At 40.0% G+C, this 23,404-nt stretch overlaps 1 protein-coding gene across 1 annotated transcript; it reads right to left on the bottom strand.

The window, feature by feature from the left end:
* Positions 1-2,964: 2,964 nt before the first annotated feature.
* PDC (phosducin) lies at positions 2,965-22,519 on the bottom strand. Its single transcript, XM_027793330.2, has 4 exons — positions 22,385-22,519; positions 6,430-6,513; positions 4,900-5,060; positions 2,965-4,220 (listed from the first exon to the last, which is right to left on the bottom strand). The coding sequence occupies exons 2-4, from the start codon at positions 6,488-6,490 to the stop codon at positions 3,693-3,695; spliced, it is 750 nt and encodes a 249-aa protein (XP_027649131.1). The 5' UTR covers positions 6,491-6,513; positions 22,385-22,519; the 3' UTR covers positions 2,965-3,692.
* Between the last annotated feature and the right edge of the window lie 885 nt (positions 22,520-23,404).

The raw sequence follows: 23,404 nt of genomic DNA, 5'->3' as shown, positions 1-23,404 counted from the left end.
TGTTTAGTAAATTATACTTTTCTTTATGGTGTTATTACAGACTGTCAAAATAATCCTTCAGTTTATAACTAACTAGGTATCGAGGATCTGTGGAAGTCTTAATTTTCCCGTCTGAGGTTGGAAGAACACAAAGAAGTTGCTTTGGATGAGATTTCTGCTTTAATACATTGAACTACCATCTGTGCAATAAGAAAATAATTTAGCCCTGTAAAAAAAAAAAATAGAAAATGAGTAATGTGACTTGTATCTACAGATTGAGCCTTCCAGTCATCCTGCTGTGAGGAAATAATGGATGTAGAAGCAAGCAGGTTCTTGTTTGTTTAAAAAAAGAATTAACAGAACTAACCAAGAGGGGATTTCATTGTTGTTTTGCTTCCCATCCTTTTTGCACTGTTAGCCAGTGATAACGTAAGAAGATGAGTTCTTCAGGACAAACAAAAGGTGTGTGTAAGGAAAAGGGAAATCAACCTTTTAAAAGTAATGTCTTGACTACAGCTTAGTTTTTGCTCAGGTTTCATATAGATTTATCCTTTTCCTGTTACCTGTATGATCTGAATCTTTCAGTTTGTGAAAAGTCCATCATGACAGAAACTGAGCTTGGTTAATTTGTATCCAGAACTGCAGATGTATTTTTATTTTCATATGTAAGAGTCTAGAGGAATGGTTGGGACTACCACATTTGAAAATCTGAGTGTTTAAGTGTAGTTCTAATACTGATGTTATGAAATAACTTTACAGAAACCTTATTGTCAGTGCTGTGTAGTTTTAGAAAGCCTCGGTGGTCTTGTGAGGAATTACAAGCCTCATTGTACATCTGAGGGGTAGCATTTGGCATGCTGTTAACAGCCATGCATCTGCCAGAGTTTCTGGTTTTAGTTTGAGCAGTGACACCACTGATAATTGGTTTCTACCTCCTCCATTTCTGTCTGCATCAGGATATCTAAGGATGCTTGGTCCCTGTGACTGAGTCAAAAAGAAGAGTTAACTATAGCAGAGGGTAGCAGGGAGGCTGCTCCCGTGTGCTTATTGAAGCATTTACTACTTGTTATTCGAGAATCTTTGTATAGTAGTACAATGTTTGAGCCAAGTCTTGCTTTTTGTTTTTAAGGTGTTTTTTTTAATTCTGCAGAAATACGGTTGTGATCAGAGCTTTATTTGCCGCTTCATTAGTCATGAGCTTCTGTTGAGGCTTGGCATCAACTGTGTGCTTTCATTTTCTTGTTTTTCTTTAAATTACAGGTTGAAGGAAATCCTGCTTAAGCATGCTTAATCTGACTTAAATTGGAGTGTCATCTTATTTTTTACAACTAGCTATAAATGTAGTTTCTGTGGTGGTTATTGTTTGTTAGGGTATTTTTGCTTTCAGCCTGGTTCCTCAAAGAAATGAAGCATATGTGATCAGGCTACTGACGTGCAGCTTAGTAACTTTTGCACCAAGTTTAATAAAGAGGGAAGGTTCTTAAGAACGTTAGCTTCCCAGCAGTTACGTGGAGATTTTCTGGTGTGTAGAGGACAGAAATCTGTCATGCCTCTTCTTTAAAACATGTCATCAAAAAATACAAGACAAATATTGTCCTGGTATTAGTAAATGGTTAATTTTGTGATAGAAGATAATGCATTATTTTCTACATAACCTGTTATAAGATCATCAGATTGTCATAATGTTAGGTATATCTGCAAGCGGTAGCCTTCTGGGGATTTGACCTGCTGATCCAAATGAAATGTTAAGGTGAGGGTGAATTTAGCTGAGGGGTAAACAATCATGCTTGAGTAAGGGGAAAAAGGACTGAGCTAAAGGAAAAGCTTTATTCCACCTGGAGTTCCATCAGAAAAATGACAATCTTGCATTCAGAAATTTGCATCATAGAAATTATAAAACTTTGGGAAGATGCTGTTTGATATTTTGGTGGAATGAAATCAGGAATTGTCTTACAGGTTAAAGAAGATTGTACATTGTTAAGAGGCAATAAAGAACTTCTTTGGTATTGCTTAGTGTACGTGAGGTGAGGTTTCTAGTGCTCTGTTAAAACATTAATCCATGGCAAAACAATATTAAAAGTAGAAATTCAGTAGCATTTTGATAGTCCCTAAAATTGGACAGTCAAAAAAGATACTTTTTTAACATTATTTAAAACAAGGCATAAATTGTGTTTAACTTGAAAGTGTATCTCATTAATTTTTCAGTAATGTTTTGCAGGGTTATATTTGCCAAATATTTTTGAGTAGAATTACTTTGTTGTGCAAATCTGTTGAAAAATATTGTCACTTTCAGCTGCTCTGGTGAATTTTTCCATGTGAATGAAAAGTGGAGAAAAAAATGTGTTTAAGAGTGGTAAGAACCTGCTTTTAACATGTGGGTTATATCACTGCAGCAATGTCTCCTTGTTCCTGGCCACTCAATTTGGAATTCTTACTGATACATGTGCAGAATTTTGCAGGTGGCATCCTGACCTGAAGCAAAACTGAAAGTTCCCACTCCAAACTGAGCAAAACATGAAACTATCAAATCAAATAAAAACTGGTGAGTCGTATGAGTACTAAAAATCATCTTTAACATTTTGATAATCTCAAATGTTATCAGCAAAATGGTCTGCAGTTGATATTGGTGTTTCTGTCCTCAGAGTAAGAGAGAGAGATTTCTAACCTCACAGTAAAATTCAGCCTTCAGCTTTGCTAGTACATAAAAGAAGTAATTGAAATGTTTCTAATGTTTTATTGTCTTGTATCAGAATTTGAGGAGGTAGGTTGTGTTTTTTTTGAACTACAGAAAGAGGAAGGTTTATAGTGAGTTTAACCTGTGTCTGCCTCTCAAATGGATAGCTAAATTGTAGTTTTCAACAGCATCCCTTTAGTAAATCTTAAAACTTTGAGTTTGGGGAATGTCTAATGAATGCTTACAAATATTTCATATTTTTAAGTTTAAGGTTATGTGCTACCAATATATTTCACACTTCCAATGGCAGGTTTTGAGAGCTGTTAAGCTTTATTCAGTTATACAGAACTACAGTATACTTTTTCAGTAACTTGCAGATATTTTAAATGTTATGTTCAAAATATGGAGCAACAATGAACTGAAATTAGCTGATGATGTTAGCTGTTTGAATGGCAAACTTAGAGAAGTCCTGGTCTAACTTCTGTAGTCTCACGAATGTTGCCAGATAAATGCAGAAGCGTAATATAATGTGCTAGATACCTAAGCCATTTAGGGATGCAAGGGCTTTGGGCTATTTGTTTGTCCTTAAAACTGCTGTGTGAGATCTCATTCCTACTGAAATTGGTAACAGTGAATCTGAGGAGTCAGGACACAATAAATCCAGAGCCCAAGAGACAGCTTTTTGTGTGTGTAGAGGGATGGTTCAGTTCTGTTACTGTTGAAATGAAATTATTCTTGTGCTTCATGGAGGCAGGCATTGGGCCTCAGTTTTTAATTATTTTTTTCCCCTTAATTTCCTAGAGATCACAAGTATCATCTCCACTTCTTCCTATTACTTGTGGCTGGCACAGGAATAATTATGTACAGGACTGCCAGTCGTATGTGTTATAAGTAAAATTCACATGCTAACAGTTAAACAATTTTTGTATGTGTGTATCTTACAAATAAGTTAGCACAGACAGTCTTCTCTAAATGAGATGGGTGTTACTGAGATTGATTTATAACATACTGAAAAGGAAAGGGAGAGAGTGGGGACTAATTATTCAACATCTTGCTCATCTGTGTTGCCATTTCCCAGTGCTGGAAGCTCCCTTTCAGGTAGCAGCCCATACTCATTTAGGAAAGACTCCACATCCACAGCAAAAAACTCCTCATTGAATTGTTCAGAAATGCTGATGAAATTGCTCAGAAGCTCCCCACCCTTATAGACCAGTAGAGTGGGAAGCACGTCGCTTGAGAAGCGATCTCCGGCCCCCGTGTCGGAGGCCTTGATCTTGCAGAACTTCACGGTGGCATACTCAGCTGCCAGGCAGGTCAAGCTGTTGTTGAGAGCATCGCAGCCCTTGGTGCCATCTTCATAAATGTGGACAATGACAGTGGTGTTTTTATGCTCTTTCTCAATGGCTTCCAGGAACTGTTCCCCATTCTGCAGCTCACACACGTAACCATATTTTGGCCCAAAACTCAGCCTCTGGTGCATATCCTGCATGCAGCGTTTGCGGTATTTTTGTAGGCAACTTTCATCTTCTTGCTCATCGTGAATTAACTCATACTCCTGCATGCTCATCTGTGAATATTGAGAGAATGTTGTATTAGTAAGTGGTAATCTGTTGGTGCAGAAACAGGACAGGGCTAAGCTGTTCTCTGAAGAACGCTGTATTGAAAGCTTGGCCAGAGGAGAAGTTGCTTCCTACAACGATTGTGGACGGTCTTGTCAAGAGACAGGTGAACATCCTGTCTCAACACTTGCATGTCAGCTCAATGGTACCGAAGACAGTTTGGCAAAAACTTCTGGATCTTCCAGAGTTGGTGGGAATTTTGCCAGTGACTGTATAGTGGGGTCAAAGTATAATTCCTGTGGTTTGGGGGGGGTTGGGTCCTCCCCGTTTCAGAACTGGTAATGAGCGACATTCAGGCTCAGAGCTCTATCCTGTCTAGTAGGTTTTTAAACATGTTAAAAGTTTTCCATTGCCTGAACCAAGGTTATGGAGCATTGAGGCAAGGAAGGGAGGAAAAAAAGGTTGAACTCTGTGATCTGTTGTTGTGAGATACACTGCTTATTTTACTGGTTAGCCTTCATTTGAGGAAGGATGAGGTAGATGGTTGCAGGTGTGTTTGTCCTGTCTGTATTGTGTGAGCTCTGCTAAGCTGCAAAGGAACAGAGTCTGGCAAATTCAAGATTTTCCAGCTTATGACTGGTATGTTTTATATAGAATGAAAATTAATTTATTTTGCTTTTCTCTTACCTTACGGCAGAATCTCTCTCTGGTCTGTTTATCATCTTTACTGAAAGATCTGTGTGGTGAAGACATTTGTCTAAGAATTTCTTTCTTGCTCAAGGATAAGGAGTCTCTGTCTTCACTTTCTAATTTAAACTTCCTCCAGTCATTGATCACGCCTTTGGGCCCTAAGAGAGATGAAGTTAGAAAAGAAACTGGCTGCAGCAAGAAGCTGTTTTAAGGAGTTACTGCTCTTTGCTGGTTTGAAAGTGTAACCTCTAAGGAGAATGCTGTGGTAGTTCTGATTGTAATGCAGGTCATGGTCTTTGGAGCTGGTTAATTAGAGCAGTTAAATTGAAATGGGGGGTGTGCGGGAAATAATTTCAAAATTCCCATGGTGCTTTTCAAAACGAAACATTTTAATATGCACCTTAGATTATAAAGCATAACAAAGGAATATTTTGGTGTTTTCAGAGGTGACGTTTATTTCTGTGGAAACTTTAGAAGGGGCTAGGCAAGCAGCTTTTCCTTTTGTGATAGAGATGTGGTTGCCGGGACTTTGGTTTGGATTAAATTTCAGTGTCTTGAGGTGGTGGCTAAAGGTACTACACCCCATGGTGGAAAGGGGAGGTGACCTGTTCTTTTGCAAACAAGATTTCAAAGCAGGAATTAGCCTGAACCTCTTGGCATAGCAATAACAGTACAGTAGCCCAATTTCCAAAACTACCTTGAAGCTTAGGTGTGGATGTAGTGAGTCCCTAAATATATATATATATATATATATATATATATATATATATATATATATATATATATATATATATAAATCTTAGCCAACAGCAGCAAGGCTGGTTGGGAAAGAACCCCAGAAAGAGTTATTACAAGATTTACATTTATTATAGCATACAGAAAAAGAAGCCCTCAGAGCACAGGGAGGGAATGATTGCCATATAGTTACCTGTTGGTGGGGTGGGATAGTGGTACCTGCCTGTAGAGCTGAATACAATGTCGGTACTCATAAAAATCATGGTGATTGAGTGCTGGATTAAAAAGAATTGTGATTCCAAGCAACGATGCTTTTAAATGCTATGCTGGCCAAAAGGATTTATAGGTTCACTTTTAGCACTGAATGTTCCTTCTAGAAGAAGGAAAAAGTAATTCAGCCTTTATATTGAAACCTTATAAGCTAAATCTAACGTGTGTGTGGGTTTTGTTACTGTTTTTTCTTCTTTATTTTCCCAGAGGAAGAAAGGCCATTGCTTATGACTGAAGCAATAAACCAACAAGAGCTGCACTGTGGCTTCTTCATGTGTCTTCTGTGTTTGCCATTTGCTTCAGGTATGAGGAGGATTGGCACAAAGATCAGTTTGGTGTCACCTGCCCTTCTCTGAGGGGTGTCACTCTGCTCCAAACTACATTCTTATTGACTTTGGAGCCTATGTTGCTGTGCAAGGGATTTGGCAAACCAATTGGATTTACCCGAATTCTGGGCATCCCGGCTGAACAGGGTCACTTTAGCTTATTTTTAGAAAAAAGGAATACAGTTAGTTTCCTTGCCTGTGTGTGTCGCCTGTCCTTCAAAATCTTCTTCAAAGCTGGTGTTGGCATTTTCTTCCATCTTGGTGGCTGGAGTAGGAGATGCTGCAAATTAAAAAAGGAGAGCAGTTAAGAACAGGATAGAAAATGGATAAGCTTACAGTGGGTACAGCGTGGTGTGTAATTTCCTGCAGCTGCTAGGTGTCAGTGAAGATCAAAATACACATGATAATTGTAGTCCTTCTCATAGTCTCATAAAAAGCAATTAGGACGTATGTCAATCTCTTTAAAAAGATGTCTGGCCTGATTCTTACTGGAAGTGCTGAGGTGAGGTTTTCTTCATTATACTGTTCCTTCTCAGACATCAGAGAATATTGGGGAACATGGGTGAAATAGTAGTTGTAAAACTTTCTGCAATGGGAAAGTGTAGTGAGGATTTTCTTTTTCTTTCTTTTTTTTTTTAATACACCTGGGAATCAGGAACCTATTAATTTTCCAAGTGCTGTAAGTATTTATTTTTAGGAGTTGTCTGAACTGTTAATACCTTATACAGAAGATGGAGCCAAGTATTTGAACCTGTTGGGCAAGAGACCTCTGAACACCCTGCGGCTAGATTGCTTGTACTGGTTGGGCCATGTTTATTACAAAACAGAAAAATTGATGTGTGTTATAAATGAAAATCGCTTTCTTGTTCCACCCATTCTATAAGGCAACCCAAGCAGTCAGGTAGCAATTACAGGGCACTGCGATACAGCGGTACTCACGCAACACCCTTTTTAACTTTTACAGTGGCATTTTTGAGGGGTGAAGTTGTTCTTTGAGGAAGGAGTAGAGTTTCTCTTGGTGTGCTCCCACCAGCAAGATGAGCACAGCTGGGTGGCATCAGAGCATTATAGAGCAGCAGGGTTTGGCCAAAGCATCAAGTTCTCAAGGTCAGGCTGATGTTCTGCTGGTTCCTGAAAGTCACAGTAAATGTTCTTGGGCTCCTGCAGCTGTCTTGAGATCAATTACTTGTTTCAGGAGCATATACTGGGGGAGAAAATACTGATTCTTCACATGCATTTTTACTGCATTGCTGATAGACGTTACATAGCCAACTGCATGAGCTCTGCTCTGAGTCTTTTCTCATGTTGCACATCAGTCACGGGTTTTCTTTTTAGTCAAAAACTGTGATTCTAATGTGGTAAAGTGTCACTGTCCGTGTGAGTCTTAAGGCAGATGATTTGAGTGCTCCCATTTAGTCTAGGCCAGTTATAGCTGTTTGGATGTTTAAGGTAAATTTTATTTGACTTCACAGTAAGTGCTGTCTTGAAGCAAACACTGAGGTGTTACCACACCATGAATGCCATATTTAAAAGCTGCTGGTGTATTAGACTACAGTGATGTTAGTGTTGTAGCATGTATGAACAGGAGGAAATGCACCTTCATTTTTACATGCCAGCATCAAGGGATGAAGTGAAATAGCAGCTGAGCAAGAAACAAGGAATCCAATTCTTACGTGTATTGGCACTAAAGCTGATTAGTAAATGTGCAGATTTTGCATTCGTGTACTCATGGCAATTAATCAAAACTTGTGGGAAGCACTGCAAAACTGCATTATAATTTAATATATACTAATAAAGTGTATACAATTCTTTCTGTAGATAGGTCTGTAGATAGATTGTTGTCAGTGCACAGATCCAAATTACTGGATAAATTGCTATTCAGTCAATTCTGAAATAGAAGTATAAAAGTAATCCCTTCTCACATAGGCAAAACTGACATTCCCGGTCACTCCTGTGACTTACATGGACATCTTCAAAAAGCTTTTCTATCTGCTGATGCTGAGGATTTTCTTTGTTCCATGAGGAAAGAGGGTTTGAGTCTCTGTATGCTTTCTTGTTTCATAGCCATTTCAGTGCCTCTTAGGGCTAAACACAGGCTATGAAACAGGCATTCTGCAGGCTCAGACCAGAAAACTGACCATGCTTTTGGTGAAGCATTAGAGATGAGAAACAACTGCTTAACAAATGAAAGCTTTTCATAAAGTTTTTGTTACTGATCTGTTGTACCTAATAAATCTGAAAAGCTTAGGTGAATCATAACAGCATGGAAAGCTGTGTTTCACCATTCTTTTGCAGTGTGGCATGAGGCAAGAGCCCTGACAATGCACAGGCTGGTAAGCTGACCACGGAACTGGGGGCGGGGAACTCCTAAAACTTAATCCTGGCTCTGTGACTGAGTCAGCCTGTGCGCCTGGAGCAAGTAGTTCAAACTGTTCTCCTTTCCGCTTAGTGGAATTACAAATATTTATAGTTCTTATCTTGGTGCTAGGAGAATTAGGATCTCCAAGCCAGGTGTTTCCCAATTAGGCACCTGAGGACAATGGCATATGGACGTGTAGCTGCAAGGTGATCCATGGGAAGTTCAGTTATAGGATGAGCTGGCTCTTCTGTGATACATACTCTTCCTTTCAAAAAAGTGCAATGGAAAAAGTTGTAAGCTATTGCATTTAGTGCGTGAGCAAAAATGGGTAATGACTAGGGTAGGAAATCCACCCACATCCTTGTAAAGGGTTTAGATGGAGTTCTTTTGTTGCTGGTTGTTGGATTTTTTTTTGGGGGGGTGATGTTCTTTTATATGCTGGGCTAGCAGCATTTCCCAAAGAAAAAAGTAGGTTCTCAATATCTGCAGATATTTGGGTGCTACCAGTTCTGGAGCATGTTGTGCAAGTGCAATGTCAATGTGTAATATCTGAGACAGTAAAGCAGATAGTGTCACAGAGCAGTTTGTAGTGACCCGTCACAAGGTGTCTTAGATCTAAAGTTGCCACCTCCCTGGCTTTACAGGCGTGCTGAAATCCAGCGTGCCCAGTGGTGGGGACAGCCAGAGCTGTCCTCTGTGCCAGGCAGCAGCTCTTGCGAGAGCAGCTGCACTTTGCAACTCCACAGACAGACCACAGTGCTTGTGTTGGCGCACCCAGCTGCAAGTGGGTCCTAATTAGCTGACTGACAGTGCTGTCTTCTAGAAATTCATTAAGGGAATCTGTTAATACAACCCCCTTAAACCTGTCAGCCTGAGAGCATCATGAAGCACAGAGGTCAGAGGCAGCACTTAACTGCATGGGGATGGTTGCATTTGACGGGAGCAGGATGCATGCTGGAGAACATACATCCCTGACCATTGCAACCATCTCTTAGCGATTTCTTACTCTTTTAAATCTGATTTTTTTTCTTTTTTTTTTCACGTGAATGTGCAGTCTCACAATCCTGCTAAGTATTTGCTTGGGATGAGAGCAGAATATCCTGAGAGCGTAGTCAAGTCGAACAGCAATGCAGGGTGATGGGCAGTGATGGTGAAGTGACAATAAATGTCGTCACTGAAGCTGTTTGTGCCTTTAGTTCTAAGGAAGTACCGACAAACCTTTTAGGACACTAGCTGCATTGCTACTGACCTCAAGTTTTCACTTGCACCGTTTTAACAGCATGTGACATGCCAGATGAGCAGCAGTCTTTGGAGGGGGAGGGGTATTGCTGAGTTAGAAGATATATTGCTTTTGCCATCAGTTTTGACAACTGAAAGCGATTCCTAATGTTTTTGTTTGAAAAGTGCTAATGGAGAGAAAATTTTTTCCTTAGATGGTCTGCAGATCATCAACATATTAGACCGTAGTTTGTTACGCATATGGTGACTTCACATACATATTTTAAGAGTCTGATCATTTTGAAACTTATTTACTTTCCTGTCTTTGTTAGACTTTCTGAGTGAAGAAAGCAAAAATGACAGTTTCTACATAGATGAGGTTTGAGACCTTTCTGTGTCCCAAAAGTCACTTCAGCAAGAAAAAAGTCTAAACCTCAAGTATATGCCTGAAGCTGTCATTTAATTTCTATGAGCTTTGGATCGGTTTAGCTCATGAATAGCAGTTCCTATTGCTGATGCTCACCCCTCTGTTGTCATTAGGCCAGATGGGTCAGCCTTACTACAGGGTGGAAATGACCATTTAGTAAAGTGTTTCTTTTTATCCAATATGAAAGAATACTTTCTGCTTAGTAACAAATATTTTGTGCCTTTGGCCTTTACAGAGAGTTATCTGTTTACCCAAAATGACTTTTTTTAATTTTTGTTATTACTGTTTTCTCTTATGCGTATTAAATTTCTAAGGTAGCTTGGGAAGAAAGCACTGTACCTGTGTATTTGTAATGAAGGCTTATTTAGTCCTTGTAATATATTGCAGCTGTAAATAGTGGAAAGTTATAGCTAAAGAAGAGAGGGAAATTAAAAAAAAAAAATCTCTAAACAAACTGTAGAAGGCAAGATGCATTCTGTAAAGGAGAAAGCCAATAAATGAAACTCTTAACTTTGAGGTTTTGCTGCTAGTCCAATAAGTAAACATGAGAAATATTTTTTTCACAAAATATAAACATGCTGTAAGCACAAGTTTGCTGTTCTGTGTATGTGAAATCCTGCTGAAAATTATGTTCTGTGTCTGGCTTTAAGATGATAAATGAGCAGCATGCTGTGAATCCCCTGCAATTGGTGGGACATTGCTAATGAGCTGGGAAGTATGAAAATTTGGAGACTTACGGAAGTGGAATAATGAAAAGCAAAGGGTCTTTGCCAGCAAGATGTGATTGCACATGTATGTTTTGAGCTATGTATGGGTGGTTGGTCACTGGTACATGTGCCCAGAGTGTCCCCTTGCCTCTTGGAAGAAGTGTCTGGATTTTAACAGCATTTTCCTCTACCCAAGTGCTAACTTGAACTTTGCTTCTCTGCCTGTTTTTCCTGGTATCCATATGTGGAATACCTTCTCTGTTTATTCTTGTCCCCTCCATCAAATGATAATGTGCACCAAACTTACCCAGCAGATGGGCAGTTGCTTAAGCAAGCCAAGAGAAGGAGCAGCTGTGGCTTTAAATGATCAGGTTGCTAGAAATTGGGGGAATCAGGTAAAATAACATGGAAATGGAATAAGGCATTGTTCACCCCCACCTAGGCAGTGGAAATGTCCCAGTGTGGCAGAATCGAGTGGGTCCTCTGTGTGTGAAGCTTTGCACGCACTCTTGGGAGAGTAGGCATCCTCTTCTGCTAGCAATTGTGACGAATTTCCAAGGGCCCTAGTCCAGAGCTCACTGATAACACTTGAAGCCTTCTCAGTAATTTTGGTGTACTGCAGGGTGTGACTGCAGCACCAGCAGAAAGGGTTGAATGCCTGTTTGTATGGTTAGGACGTGTGTTCTTCAGCCGTGGCTCTTTGGTAGCTGCTATACGAAGCACTGTGCTTCCAACAGACTGTTCATTCCTCATGCTATATTCTGTACGTTGTGTAGTTCCTGCTGTCTGTCAAAATGCACGTTTTCTGAAGAAGAGACTGGGCAGGGGGTTGGAGCACATTAGTGAATGAACCAAGTGCTTTGCAGCTAGTCCCTTTAAAAAAAAAAGGGGGGGGGGGGCGGGGCAAGAGCGCCATGCATCCTTGGAGGAGTATGCATTTAGATCTGCAAGCAGCATTATGTAAGCAAAATCGATGTCAAGGTCGGAGGCCAGAATTTCAGACCTGTTGCCAGAGCATTGCAGAGGGAGCTGAAAGCCATAAGCATCTTTAGTCGTCCTTGGGAGCAGATCACTGCCAGGCACCGAGCCAGCGAGCTGCTAATCACAAACGGGGTCCCTGCAGCTCCCTTCACACCCAGAGACCCAGGTCCCTTACGCTGAGGGGGGTAAATACAGACCCAAGGGCTCCGCGCTGCCTACTTTGAGCGCTTGCACCGGCGTTGTGTTACCCAGATCCATGATGTCAGGCTTATTACATGGGTAAATGGAAATGTCCTGGGCTTACCTAAAGGAAAACCGTAGTGTATCATGTAGTGATTAGATCACTGCGTTTGGGGGAGGAAACATAATTTCAGAACACTGGAATGGGACTTTTATTTGCTTGAAGAAGGGCTCATACGATAGGAAGAAAATACAAACCAGGATGGGCTGACGTAGAAAGCTGTCGGCTCACAGGTCACTCTGACAGATGGGATTGGATTATTCACTCTATCTGCTTTACTGTTCTTTATTTGTGAGAAGGAAACATTTTAAATAGATGCGGTCCAAGATTCATTTATCCTCAAGGCTTTGCCAGTTAGAAAATTCCCTGTGTGACTACCCCAGGCTTCAGCATTGTGTTAGGTTAAAAATCATAGGAATTAAAAAAAAAAAAAAAAATCCCTTTCCCTTCCTCTTTTTCCCCCCCCCCCAGTCTTTCAAAATTTATGCTGTACTTATGCACCAGAAATTATTAATCTTTTATGGATTGCACATTTATTTCTGTATTTCATTCTGAAATGGAAAATTAGCTCAACATTTTACATGAATCAGCTTCACTTCTACCACAGGACCACTATGTTTTGTATGGAAAAGCAGAATGTAGGTATTTTAAAACAGGACTTGTTTTATTACTTAAAAAAAAAAATTAGTTGATGTTAATAAGGTCAAACTTCAATTCTCATTAACCAGCATGTTTTATTTGAAAAAGCTTAATTTTCTATATTACATGGTGAATGTCTTTTGAAAAATCAGGATTTGAATTTTTGGAGCAGTTACATAGTTCTTACCATTGTGATGAATGAATTTTTTCTTTTTTTCTTTTTCATTTTTATTCTGTCAGGAAACCTATTTATTTAGCTTCTTTTTTTAAAAAAACTTGGATATATCAAGCGGGACAGAAGAGGAGGAGGATGGTTGGATGCTAAGAAAATGTTTATTTGAAGCAAAAACAGAACAGCCAACGTTTCAAATGCAGATATTTAAGGGCATGAAGCTCAATCCATGTTTAACCTCAATGGCTGGCCCAATTTCTCAGTTGGATTGAGCATTTCACCACGGTACTCTGAAAGTCAGGACAGTTTTCAGTTAACGTTTGAATACACATTTAATTTCTGTACCCCAAGTAAACATCTGTATGCCTGCTAGAATTAACATGTCTTTCAGAATTTGGCTGGGGTTTATTGGTGGCATTAGCAAAGGCGTGATGAATGGCAGAACCCTGGGGGAGAGTTGGTGGGGTTTTTTTTCCCCAAGCTCAACAGATGTTTGGCAGCACATATAATCCCTATAATTTGTCAAAAATCACTTATGTCAGAGATGTAACTCTAGCAGTGACTGGAGACAGGCATTTAGAGAGGTTGATGGCCAGCGTTTTATGGAAAAGGGAAGCAGCCTAAATTTGTTGTGATGTTAATTAAAGATCTAGAAGTAGTGCCGTGTATGGACTTTGAGCAGGCTCCTGCTGCTGCTTTCTATCCAAAAAAAACCCAAAACAACAAGAGGTGCCTGCAGGGGAGGGCTGGGAGGAATCAAAACTTGTGAATTTGGGAGAAAATCCAGTGTTTGGTTTGAGGTAGGTTTTGACCAAGAATGCCTCCTAAGGCTCTGGATATGCAAAAAAAAAAAAAAAATGCCTACAGAAAACAGTAAAATAATTTGGCTCAAAAATGATATTTAACTCTGATGTGGGTTGGTTCATTTATTTTCTTGGCTTGGTTGAAGGTTTTCTTTTGGTTTTGTTTTTTTTTTTTTCAAATGTGTATTTGTAACTGTAAAATCAGTAGGAATTTTTGCTTTTGCGTTCTTTGTATCTACCCTTCGTTATCATTATTAGCAAAAAGCAGGCTTGACCTTGGCTGACAGGGTCCCTATAAATGCAGGCTCTACCTAAACAGTCTTTCTCTCAAATGTTGAGAGAATTAAGGAGTTAATAATAAAAGTTGTTCATGACAGCTTTCAAATGAATGTACTCTTCATTCCTGGCTTTCTCTGAGCATGCATCTTCCGAGATGTGTGAAGATCTTGTTTGCCCATGATTTGAAAAGTTATATTACCTTTCAATTCTGACACTGAATTCTACCTTTCTCTGCAGCTGGACCTACTCACGCTGGTTGGACATCCCTGTGCAAAAGGAAAAGAGCGCAGCATCTAAATGCTTTGGGCAAGCTAGGGCAGTAGTTCTTGATGGGGAGTATTGAAGTTCTTGGTAGCTTAATTAGATTTACATACATCTTGTGGTGATGATTTGGGCGTAAAGTAAGTCTGAGCAGACCAAGTAACACTGTGCTATGGTAAGGAAAGGAACATCAATGAAGGAGCTATCTTCAGCCTGTGCTCTCAAGGATTTCTTGTGTCTTTGTTCCTGCTGCCTTGGAACTAACTGGTCCTGTAGGACTGGCAGAGCCAAGCAGATCGGGCTTGCTTGTGACTGCCCGGTGCTTGCTGTGCTTCCGTTCCCTTTTTTTATCCTTCTGGTAAAGTGTCCTGAGGCTCCACCAAGCACATCTCCATGTTCTAGAAAAGTTGACTGATTCAGTGGTTCGCATCATCTAGTTACGAGCATTTAACTTAAGGCACCGCAATGGGAAGCTGGTTTTTCTTAGTTTATCGAGCCAATGGCAGGGAGCAAGTCCTCAATGTGGCTTTACGGAAAATGAGTCTGTTGCTTTTTTCAGGTGTCTTTCATTGTCTCGGGCTGGAGAGACTAGCTGTGTAACGTAGATGATTGGGTTAGGCTGGTGTCTCGCCCATTCTCCTGTCTGTTATTTTTATCAAGCAGATATTCATTCTGTATTAAAAGCTTTCAGCCACTCTATTAATGTGGGAAGAGCCACTGCCTAAAGATGGGATGGCTCTATGGTTCTGTGATCTCTCTTCCCAACCATCCACAAATGTTTCTTATGCGTGTAGAGATATAAATTTAAAAGGTTTTTCTTTCTTAACACTTAGACTAACACAATAGCTATGATCTGCAGGTACTGGATGCCAAATTGTTTTCTCCTTACAGAGCAGAAAGTGAAACTTCCTAGTCTGGGGGGTTGATTTCCATATTTATCTTGAATGGGAAGATCCACATGTAGAAGTGGTGTACCTGTGTTTGCCAAAAGGCAGCAAAAACACTGTCAGGAGGATGATGACAATCTTGGATTGGGTTCGCTATATTCAAAAGAGATGAAAAAAAACCCAAACTCCTGTATTGAACTGTAAAGCTGTTGCCAGCTGGATGTTACAATAGAATTTTTATTTATTTTTTTTACTTGATCATTTACCAAAACATGTAGTAACTGTTTATAAAATAATTAAATGACAGGCATCTCAGTCCTGTTGCAGTCAGCTGCAGCTTCACAGAGTGTGCTCCAGGATCGCCTGCCCCCCTTGCTTGTGGTATCAGAAATAACGTTGTCTCCTGTGTATCATCCTGACATCCCTTTGGCAACTACAATGGCATGAATTAAAAGCAATAGTAGGAATGTATTCTTTGTGTTACCTTTATTAATCAGATGAAAGCCAATGTGGACAATGTTGTGTGGCCACAGAAACCCCTGGAGAGCTGTAGCTCCTGCAGCGGTTACGTCAGGTCCGTGGTTTCAGGGCTTATCCCTTTCCTGCACAGATCTTTTATGCCCCTGGTGTCATTCCAGAGACTGTGTTTTTCTCTGGACCCTGTGATTGACTCTTAGTAATAAATGGTGAACTTGCACCAGCTAAATTTTAAACATGTTTACATGTGGCTTTTAAAACTGCATAAAATTAGAATTAATGGTTTTGCTTCCTTTGTAGACCAAAATTAAGCAAACTCAGGTTGCAGTTGTGCAGCATTTACACAAGGTTTTCTGAATGTGTAAACAAGTGTCATAATTTGGAGAAAGGGCCAATGGCTTAAAACAGATCCTTTCCCTGGAACTTGCTTTTTTTTTTTTTTTAATGTAGAAACTGGAGTGCAAATTCTGGCCCGGTTTTCCTGTGTGCAGTTAGTTGTTTCTAAGACTCCTTCACAGGGACTGCCATGGCTCTATCCTGAAACTGATCCCAAATATTTTAGCCTTCCCCGTGGTCAGGCTACGGTTGTATCACCTCGTAAGAAGCCAGCCTGGCTGCAGCCATCTCACAGTGTATTTTTCTTGAAGGTGTCAAACATTCATCTGAGCAGGAGAAAAGAGCATCAGCAGAAGAGGGCTTGTTGTAACAAGCAGCAGGAGGTAGCAGGCAGCTTGTTTGCTTCGGGAAGAGCTGGGGGGAAGGGAAAGGGAGGAAAGAAAATGAAGGGAACTAAATTGTCTTATCAGAAGAGATCTTACTGTAAATGCCTCTGATTCATTTAATCTGCTTTGTATGTGCACACCAGCAGGATTTGCACACCAGCACAGGGCTCCAATGCCAATTTACCTCCTAGGGACAGAATTTGGAACAAAGCCCAGGTGAAGAATTACTATTGCCTGTGTGATATGAAAATGCGTACACAAACCTCAAGAAATAACTATTGCAGATGCTGCAGTCCTACCTATGGGCTGAGATGTCTGAATTCCTTTGGTTCCTCAGTGCTAATCTTAAGGGTTAGTGGAAAATATACTCAACAGCGTGAGTTTCTAGTGAATACCATAGGAAATGAGCGGTAAGTGTCTGAACGCCATGTGTCTTGTCTCGTAGGAGGTTGCTGCAGGATTTAGGTACCTTCTGCAAAGCATCGGAGCGGTCCTGGCTCGTTGCTATCGTGGCTGACGTGCTAAGCTAAGCCAGGTCCTGACCTCTCCTCTTTGCAGCAGCTGGCTATAGGATCAAAAGAAGTAAGAACGAGGTACTGTTCCGTGTTCTGACGGTGGGTTTTCTTCCTCCCTCCAGATTTGTGTATGCAGCAGACTGTAACGTTTGGTTAAACCTGAGCCGCTGCAGGAACTTGACTGCAGCTGGGGCATTAGCTGCAGCCGGCATGGGAAGTGGATGGAGCAGCATCCATATGCACTGTGCTGTATTTAGGAAAGGAGAGGGATTCTGTGAGCATTAGAAGTAATGAAATCTGATTTTTCTAGGATTTTTTTTTTCTAATTATTTTGGTGTCTAAAAGCTTTTTGGTGTGGCTTCAGCACTTAAAAGGGCTCTATTTATGGATTCTCCACTGTTAAAGAGTAAGATGTGAATGCATGTGAAAGCACTCAGTCTCCCTTTGGGAGAATTAAACTCAGATACAAAACCAGAGAGTATCATAAATCAAAGAAGAAAAAATGCCGTTTCAGATTACCACGATGTCAGGGGGTTTGGGATTTACATGATAAATGACTGTTACAGCAATAACTATCCCAATAGAACAGTTCAAATGTGAATCAGTTTGCACGAACCTCATCTATTGATGTTTCAACAAGCTCTCTAAAAAAATCAAATTATAATTCAGTTAAATATTCAACAGTCAATAAGGACTAGGTTGGTCTGTATAACAGCAAGTTTATACTGATGCCAACTGTATTGTAGGAGAGTCTTGGATGATGCGTCAACAGACTAAACAGAGTATAATAAAATTCTAAAGTCCTAAAATGATTGCTACTGTATTTTAAATAAATAGCCACTTTCTAAAATGATTTATTAAGTCATCTAAGTAAGATCTGAATAAAGCCACTTCAGCGCATTGTTTACCGCAGGCTGTGGATTACTGATGTCTCCAAGACAACTTTGGCTCAGTGGCCTGAAACCCTTTTTGGATGAACTACTGAACTTAACTAATCTTGAGAGGGTACAGGCATGATAATGGGAACAAAAATTTGCATTCATTGAGAGAGACGGTCTCCTGAACAGCAAAGGGTGCTTGGAGGTGGCTGTAGCATGGGCGCTGAGGAAGTCCCCCAGGTCTAAAGCTTTGCATTATATTTAGGTCGTTGGTGGTCAATGGCTGTCATGTTTCCTCATCTGATGGAGCCTGACTTTTCCTAACTCTTTCTGAGCGTTTACTTCATCCTCTTTGTCTGAAGGCTTAGCAAGGTTAATTTTAGTTAGGCTGTATTTTCAAATGTGCCTCTTGCCTGTGACCAAATGTGATATGTAACAAAAACTAGGACAGCATCCAGCATGCAAGAAAACGAAGGTGAGCAGCTGCCAAATGCTGCCTTCTGGAATCCCTTCTCAAGAAAGAATTAAGGTCTTCTCAGAACCAGTTTTGCATGTCATTGAGGGTTCAAAGGACAACACCACTGAACTTAATGGTCAACAGCGTTGGTATGCTTGGATTTAACTTAAAATTGTCAGTGGAGGCATTTTATCATTCTTTGCTTTCGAAGAGGTGAGATGCAAGGCTTTATCTCATAATTTCATTCAAAACAGTCTGTTTGCTTTATTTAAAAATAACAAATGCCTGCCTTAAGGGATGTGTGAGAAAAGGAACGGTTGCTATCTTTACTGCTTTAAGCCTAGGCGGTATCCCTGCTAAAAGGAGAAATGGGACTGCACGGTTATCTTTGGGTCCCGCTGGAGGCGAGTGTTTTAATAGGATTCCAGCAATTATGAAGGACAGGACTCAGCACCAAAATTACTCCATGTGATACTTTGTGTCAAAATGACAAAACATTATTATACTGTGCTTTCATCTCAAATTAAGTTAAAATATTTAATTCCGTGCAAAGCAACTCTCCTTAAGATATTGCATAAATAGCATAATTTAAGAATATTATAATTATGATGTCATATTATACATGACTGTTATATTACTGAAACGGCAAGGCTATGTAAATACGAACAAATTTAATTTCAAGATGCCATTTGAATGTATTACTTTAATGTTTTCAAACCAAAGCATTGCATTTGTGGAAGTTCTTGTCAAGACAATTACAATTAAAAAAAAAAAGAATTGGTGAAATAGGTTTTTGTTAAGAACAACTTTGATAACACATTTTCACCTGGCTCTGTGCAAGACCTGTTGGCCAGCAGTTTTACTGGGCTTGGAGCAGCTGAGGTGGCTCATTAAAGTCCAGCTTAGGGCTCTCTGCAGGAACCACAGATCCTGCAATGTTGCAATCCGTTCCTCTGAACGCTGTGAGGAAAACTATACGGCATTTGCCCACTACAGTTTCTTGTGTTTTCCTTCATTCTCTTTGTTACCTGTGGCTGATACAGTGGAAAGGATTCTGGGTCATCAAAAACAGCTCCTTGTTTTAGCAGGTAAATGTATGGAGATATCTTTCAGGCTTATTATCATACTTGTTTTACTTGTTGCCCTCATCTTGCATATCTGTCCAAAATGAAAATGCTGATGAAAAATTGAAATGTTTCATTTCAGCTTAAAAAAAGAATTAATGCAAGAGGTGACATGAATTCACAAAGTCTTTCAGTTTAAATAGTTGGAAGGGATTTTTTTGTTTTGTTTTCATTTTTGTTCTTTTACCCAGAAAGTGCTATTCCCCTAATTACAGCCAACTCTTCTTATACCTGATATTGGGTAGACCCCATTTCTCTCTTTTTCTTTTTATGTTATTCTACTTGTAGTTCTTTGATATGAACTTCCAATAAGCGGCAGAATCGGAATTGCTCTGTTCTTGGATACAGATTGTGAAAATTGCTCTGCTGCTTTCTCTTGAACTCCGTAGGCATTGAACATTAAAGGCAAAAACTGTGGTGTGCATTCAACGCAATAAAACAGTTCTGTGTTGATTTATAGCGTGTTGCAGTTTACATTCAAATCAGTAAGAAAATTTCACTATATTGGGGATTAAGGCTGTAGTTCCATCTAACTATGGTTAGCCATGTGCCTTAAAATGAAACCTATTATGTAATTTAAGCTGGGATAGCACTGAAAGCTAGTTACCAGGCTCTCCGGCTGAGTTCCCTGCATCTTTTTGCCATGTTAAACATACCAAATCGTGGCGGCAGTCTGGTTTTTCTTTCCTCTCCTTGCTCACCAGTATCTAACTATAGTGCTCTACAGTCTCTGGAGGGTTTTCTGTCCACAGGTGGCTTGTGGAATATGGGTTTGTGTTATTCTGGTTTTATACCACTAGCTATCTGAAAGTTGTCTAGGAAGACTAGGTCTAAAAGATGGGGTGGAAATTTAAGGGTGATACAGATTTTTTTAATAAGTTCTTGCATCTCCTGCATTTAAGACTATTCTGAAATTGCACAGCTTTTGCATGTAGTGAGAACTGCAGCCTCTTATAATTGCAGTTAGTTGCACAACTGACCTGACTAATCCCTGTAATCCAGTCTAGTGTAATATTTATTGAAAATACTTCCCCACTGAGATATCACAGACCCTTTTTTCTGAACTAGTGCACTTTTTTTTATTTTTTTGGAGACAGGGGAGGGGCGGGGGGTGTCCTTTAATAGTGTAATTCGCCTAGGACAAAACTTTGCATTTGAGAGGAAGATATGTACAAATGGCATCATGAGTGTTTTGGAGGTGTAAAATACCTGTCGAGTTTTTGCACTTTGTAAATTAGGAATAAGGGAACCCTGTGATGACTTCAAGATCCATTGCTGCTAGTGATGAATTCCCTTTATTACTGGAAACCAATAGTTGATTATACTGGCGTATAGCAATCATCTTTAGCTATGCCATTTGCTCTCAAGTTGTATTATTTTGATTATTATCTTTCATTCCCTAATGCATTTCCCCATGATTTTAGCCATGCTGTAATTAAATTGCTAGGATTAGACATTAATATTTATAATGGAGATCAGCTTAAAATCCCGTTCTGAATTAGGATGAAGTATTCGTATATAATTCTAGCAATCTGATCTATCTCAGCTGCAGAAGAGTGACTTTATGTTCAAACTGTTCCCTCCTGTCAAAAAAATTTCAAGTACTGGCAGAAAACTTGTAAGCTGTGGATTGTAAAGATCATGGTGTTTGTGTAAGCAGGTTGGAAGCAAGAATCCAAAAATGTAGTTTTGATCCAAGGTTTCTCGACCACTTAGACCTACACAATTCACAGCGTGCTCACCTTCTGGGGATCTCAGCTGTGGAAAGCAATCACTCAGTATCAGAAAATGGGGTTTTAGTGGACTGTTATGAGCAAACAAAGAAAACTTAGTATATATGTTATGGTTATTTCCTAAAGATTGACGTATATAGCTGTTCTTATGCCCAAATCCAAATCTGAGTACAAATGATGAAGACATGCCACCAAGAACAGCAGAATACTGATGGGTAAGTACAGCAATCTCTGCATCTCTACTGAACTGTGGTCCTGATGATTTTTTTTTTCCATTGCTGCCAATGGTACGTTGTCCTCAAAGCTGGCTCCCAGCTAGGCAGGGGGCACTTTCTTCATCTTTCACGTAACACATCATTTATACCTTTAGTTACATACTTGCAGCCTGCCTAACATTGATGCTGTTGCACCACCTTCATAGCAAAATTTTTGTCCAGTACATTTAGTTTATTCTTTCACAGCAGTATTTATACTTACCAAAATATTCTTCTGCAAGAAAACAATTCTGAGCCTGAAATTAGGTACCTGGGTAAGAAGTATTTATTCTAAAGTTAGGATTTAGAGTTTCCTGGAGGTTCTGAAAACAACGGACCCAGACATGGAAATTTTCTGGGGATTATCCCAGACATTGGAACGCTCCACTCACTCACCCCTCACCAGAGCACAGAACTCTACCCCAGTGCAGACAGAAGAAATGGCATGGTTATATTCTCTTGCAGATTCTTATATACAGGCTAACGTTCAAAGATAGGACAAAAGAGCAGAAATCCCATTTTGTTAAATCAACAACAAAATCAAATAGAGAGAGGCCTCCATGCAAGAAAAATAAAAGCTCTGTTAAATTAGACATAGGTATCACTTCTGATAGCCTGAGCACACGCTGTCAGCAGCTCTGGGGTCTGATTTCTAATAAGTTTCCTCTTCCCCAGAGTGACTCCATCTGGAGTGAAGCACCACTTACTCCCATGCTAGAGCGAAACCTCTATTTATTTAAAGCATTAGCAATGACAGCTCTTACAACTGGTTATTCTCAGCTCAATCCAAACAGCCTGCCAGGTTCATAGCTGGAAACCCGGTGTTAGGTTTTGTCCCAACAGCTACTTTTCAGCCAGATGCCAAAGGTAAGGTGGTTCTGAGAGACCGTATCAGGTACGTGTACATTTAATACACTGCCAATAAATTTTAGCAGCTGTGGCCATTTTTGGAACACCATATTTTATTCCTCTATTAAAATAAAACTTGAAAGGCAATCGACACACGAATCACTCTACCTGAGAGGCTCAGTTGCTCGGCTCCGCTTTTTTTCAAGCGTTGACCAACGTCCTTGGTGGCTTGCAGGAGAGCAGCTGGATTACAACTGACCACAGATAGACCTGGTCTCAGATTTACATTTCTGTGTAATGATGACCCTTGCAGAAATAGCTTTGGACAGGTAATAGGATTACCGTAAGGGAATTAGAAAATTCTGCTCATTAGTTTGAGCCAATGAAGTTGCAGACTGGATAGAGGTTTAAAGGATTTAGTGCATAGTTATAATTGGGAAGGGAGAAAAACAACTGAGCCTGAGGAAGAGATACAGATGGCACGTTGGCATTGCAGAACAAGGTGTATTAAAAATGCTGAAGATATACAGGTGGATTATAAGCATGGTATAAGAACACGTTGCTGTACTCAGGAAAGCTACCCTTACAACCCTGATGGCCTTTTAAATATTTCTGAATTGTGATAGGACTCCTGTTTATAAAAAGGTTAAAACTATTCATGGAAATGATGCTAATACTTAAATAATTCACCCAGTCATACCTAGCTACTCTTTAATTTAAAAATTTAAGTACTTACACACTGCATGTGAAAAAAGGAGAGAGAATTTTATTCTCTCTCTATATATATATATCTATCTATATAAATATGTGGCATTGAGAAACATTACATCCAGGGCAGCTTTAAATGGCAGGCTTTTATTTAAACACCTGCGGCTGTGCTCTTCACAGTTGGATGTTTTGCAGCCAAGAAGGGTCCCATCTCTCACCTGTGCTGTTGCTCAGATGAGCTGAAGGAGGGTGGCTGTGTGGAAAAGCTGACACATAATGAACACCAGCAGAGGTGGGGAAGGGATGGGGCCCTGGCTTCCGTGTCCATGCTACCTCCTGGTGAGGCAGTGTGGAAATGACCCGAGTGCAGTGAGGTACCTTAACTGAGAGTCCTCCTTCCCTTGAGCCTGTGTCTCATTTTGGTTGTGCAGTCAAGGAGAGCTGGGAAATGCTGCCACCAACACCCCATAGGCTGGTGGA

The sequence above is a fragment of the Falco peregrinus genome, chromosome 10, assembly GCF_023634155.1.
Source record: "Falco peregrinus isolate bFalPer1 chromosome 10, bFalPer1.pri, whole genome shotgun sequence".
Taxonomy (NCBI): domain Eukaryota; kingdom Metazoa; phylum Chordata; class Aves; order Falconiformes; family Falconidae; genus Falco; species Falco peregrinus.
The sequence above is the reverse complement of the archived record's forward strand: the minus strand, read 5'-3'. Positions and strand labels throughout refer to the sequence as shown.

Excerpts from the sequence above, each read along its gene's own strand:
- PDC (XM_027793330.2), bottom strand. The coding sequence starts at position 6,490 with ATGGAAGAAAATGCCAACACCAGCTTTGAAGAAGATTTTGAAGGACAG. Across the intron at positions 5,061-6,429 it reads AGGACAGGCGACACACACAG|GGCCCAAAGGCGTGATCAAT; the intron begins GCAAGGAAACTA and ends CATCTCTCTTAG. Across the intron at positions 4,221-4,899 it reads GAGAGAGATTCTGCCGTAAG|ATGAGCATGCAGGAGTATGA; the intron begins GTAAGAGAAAAG and ends CAATATTCACAG.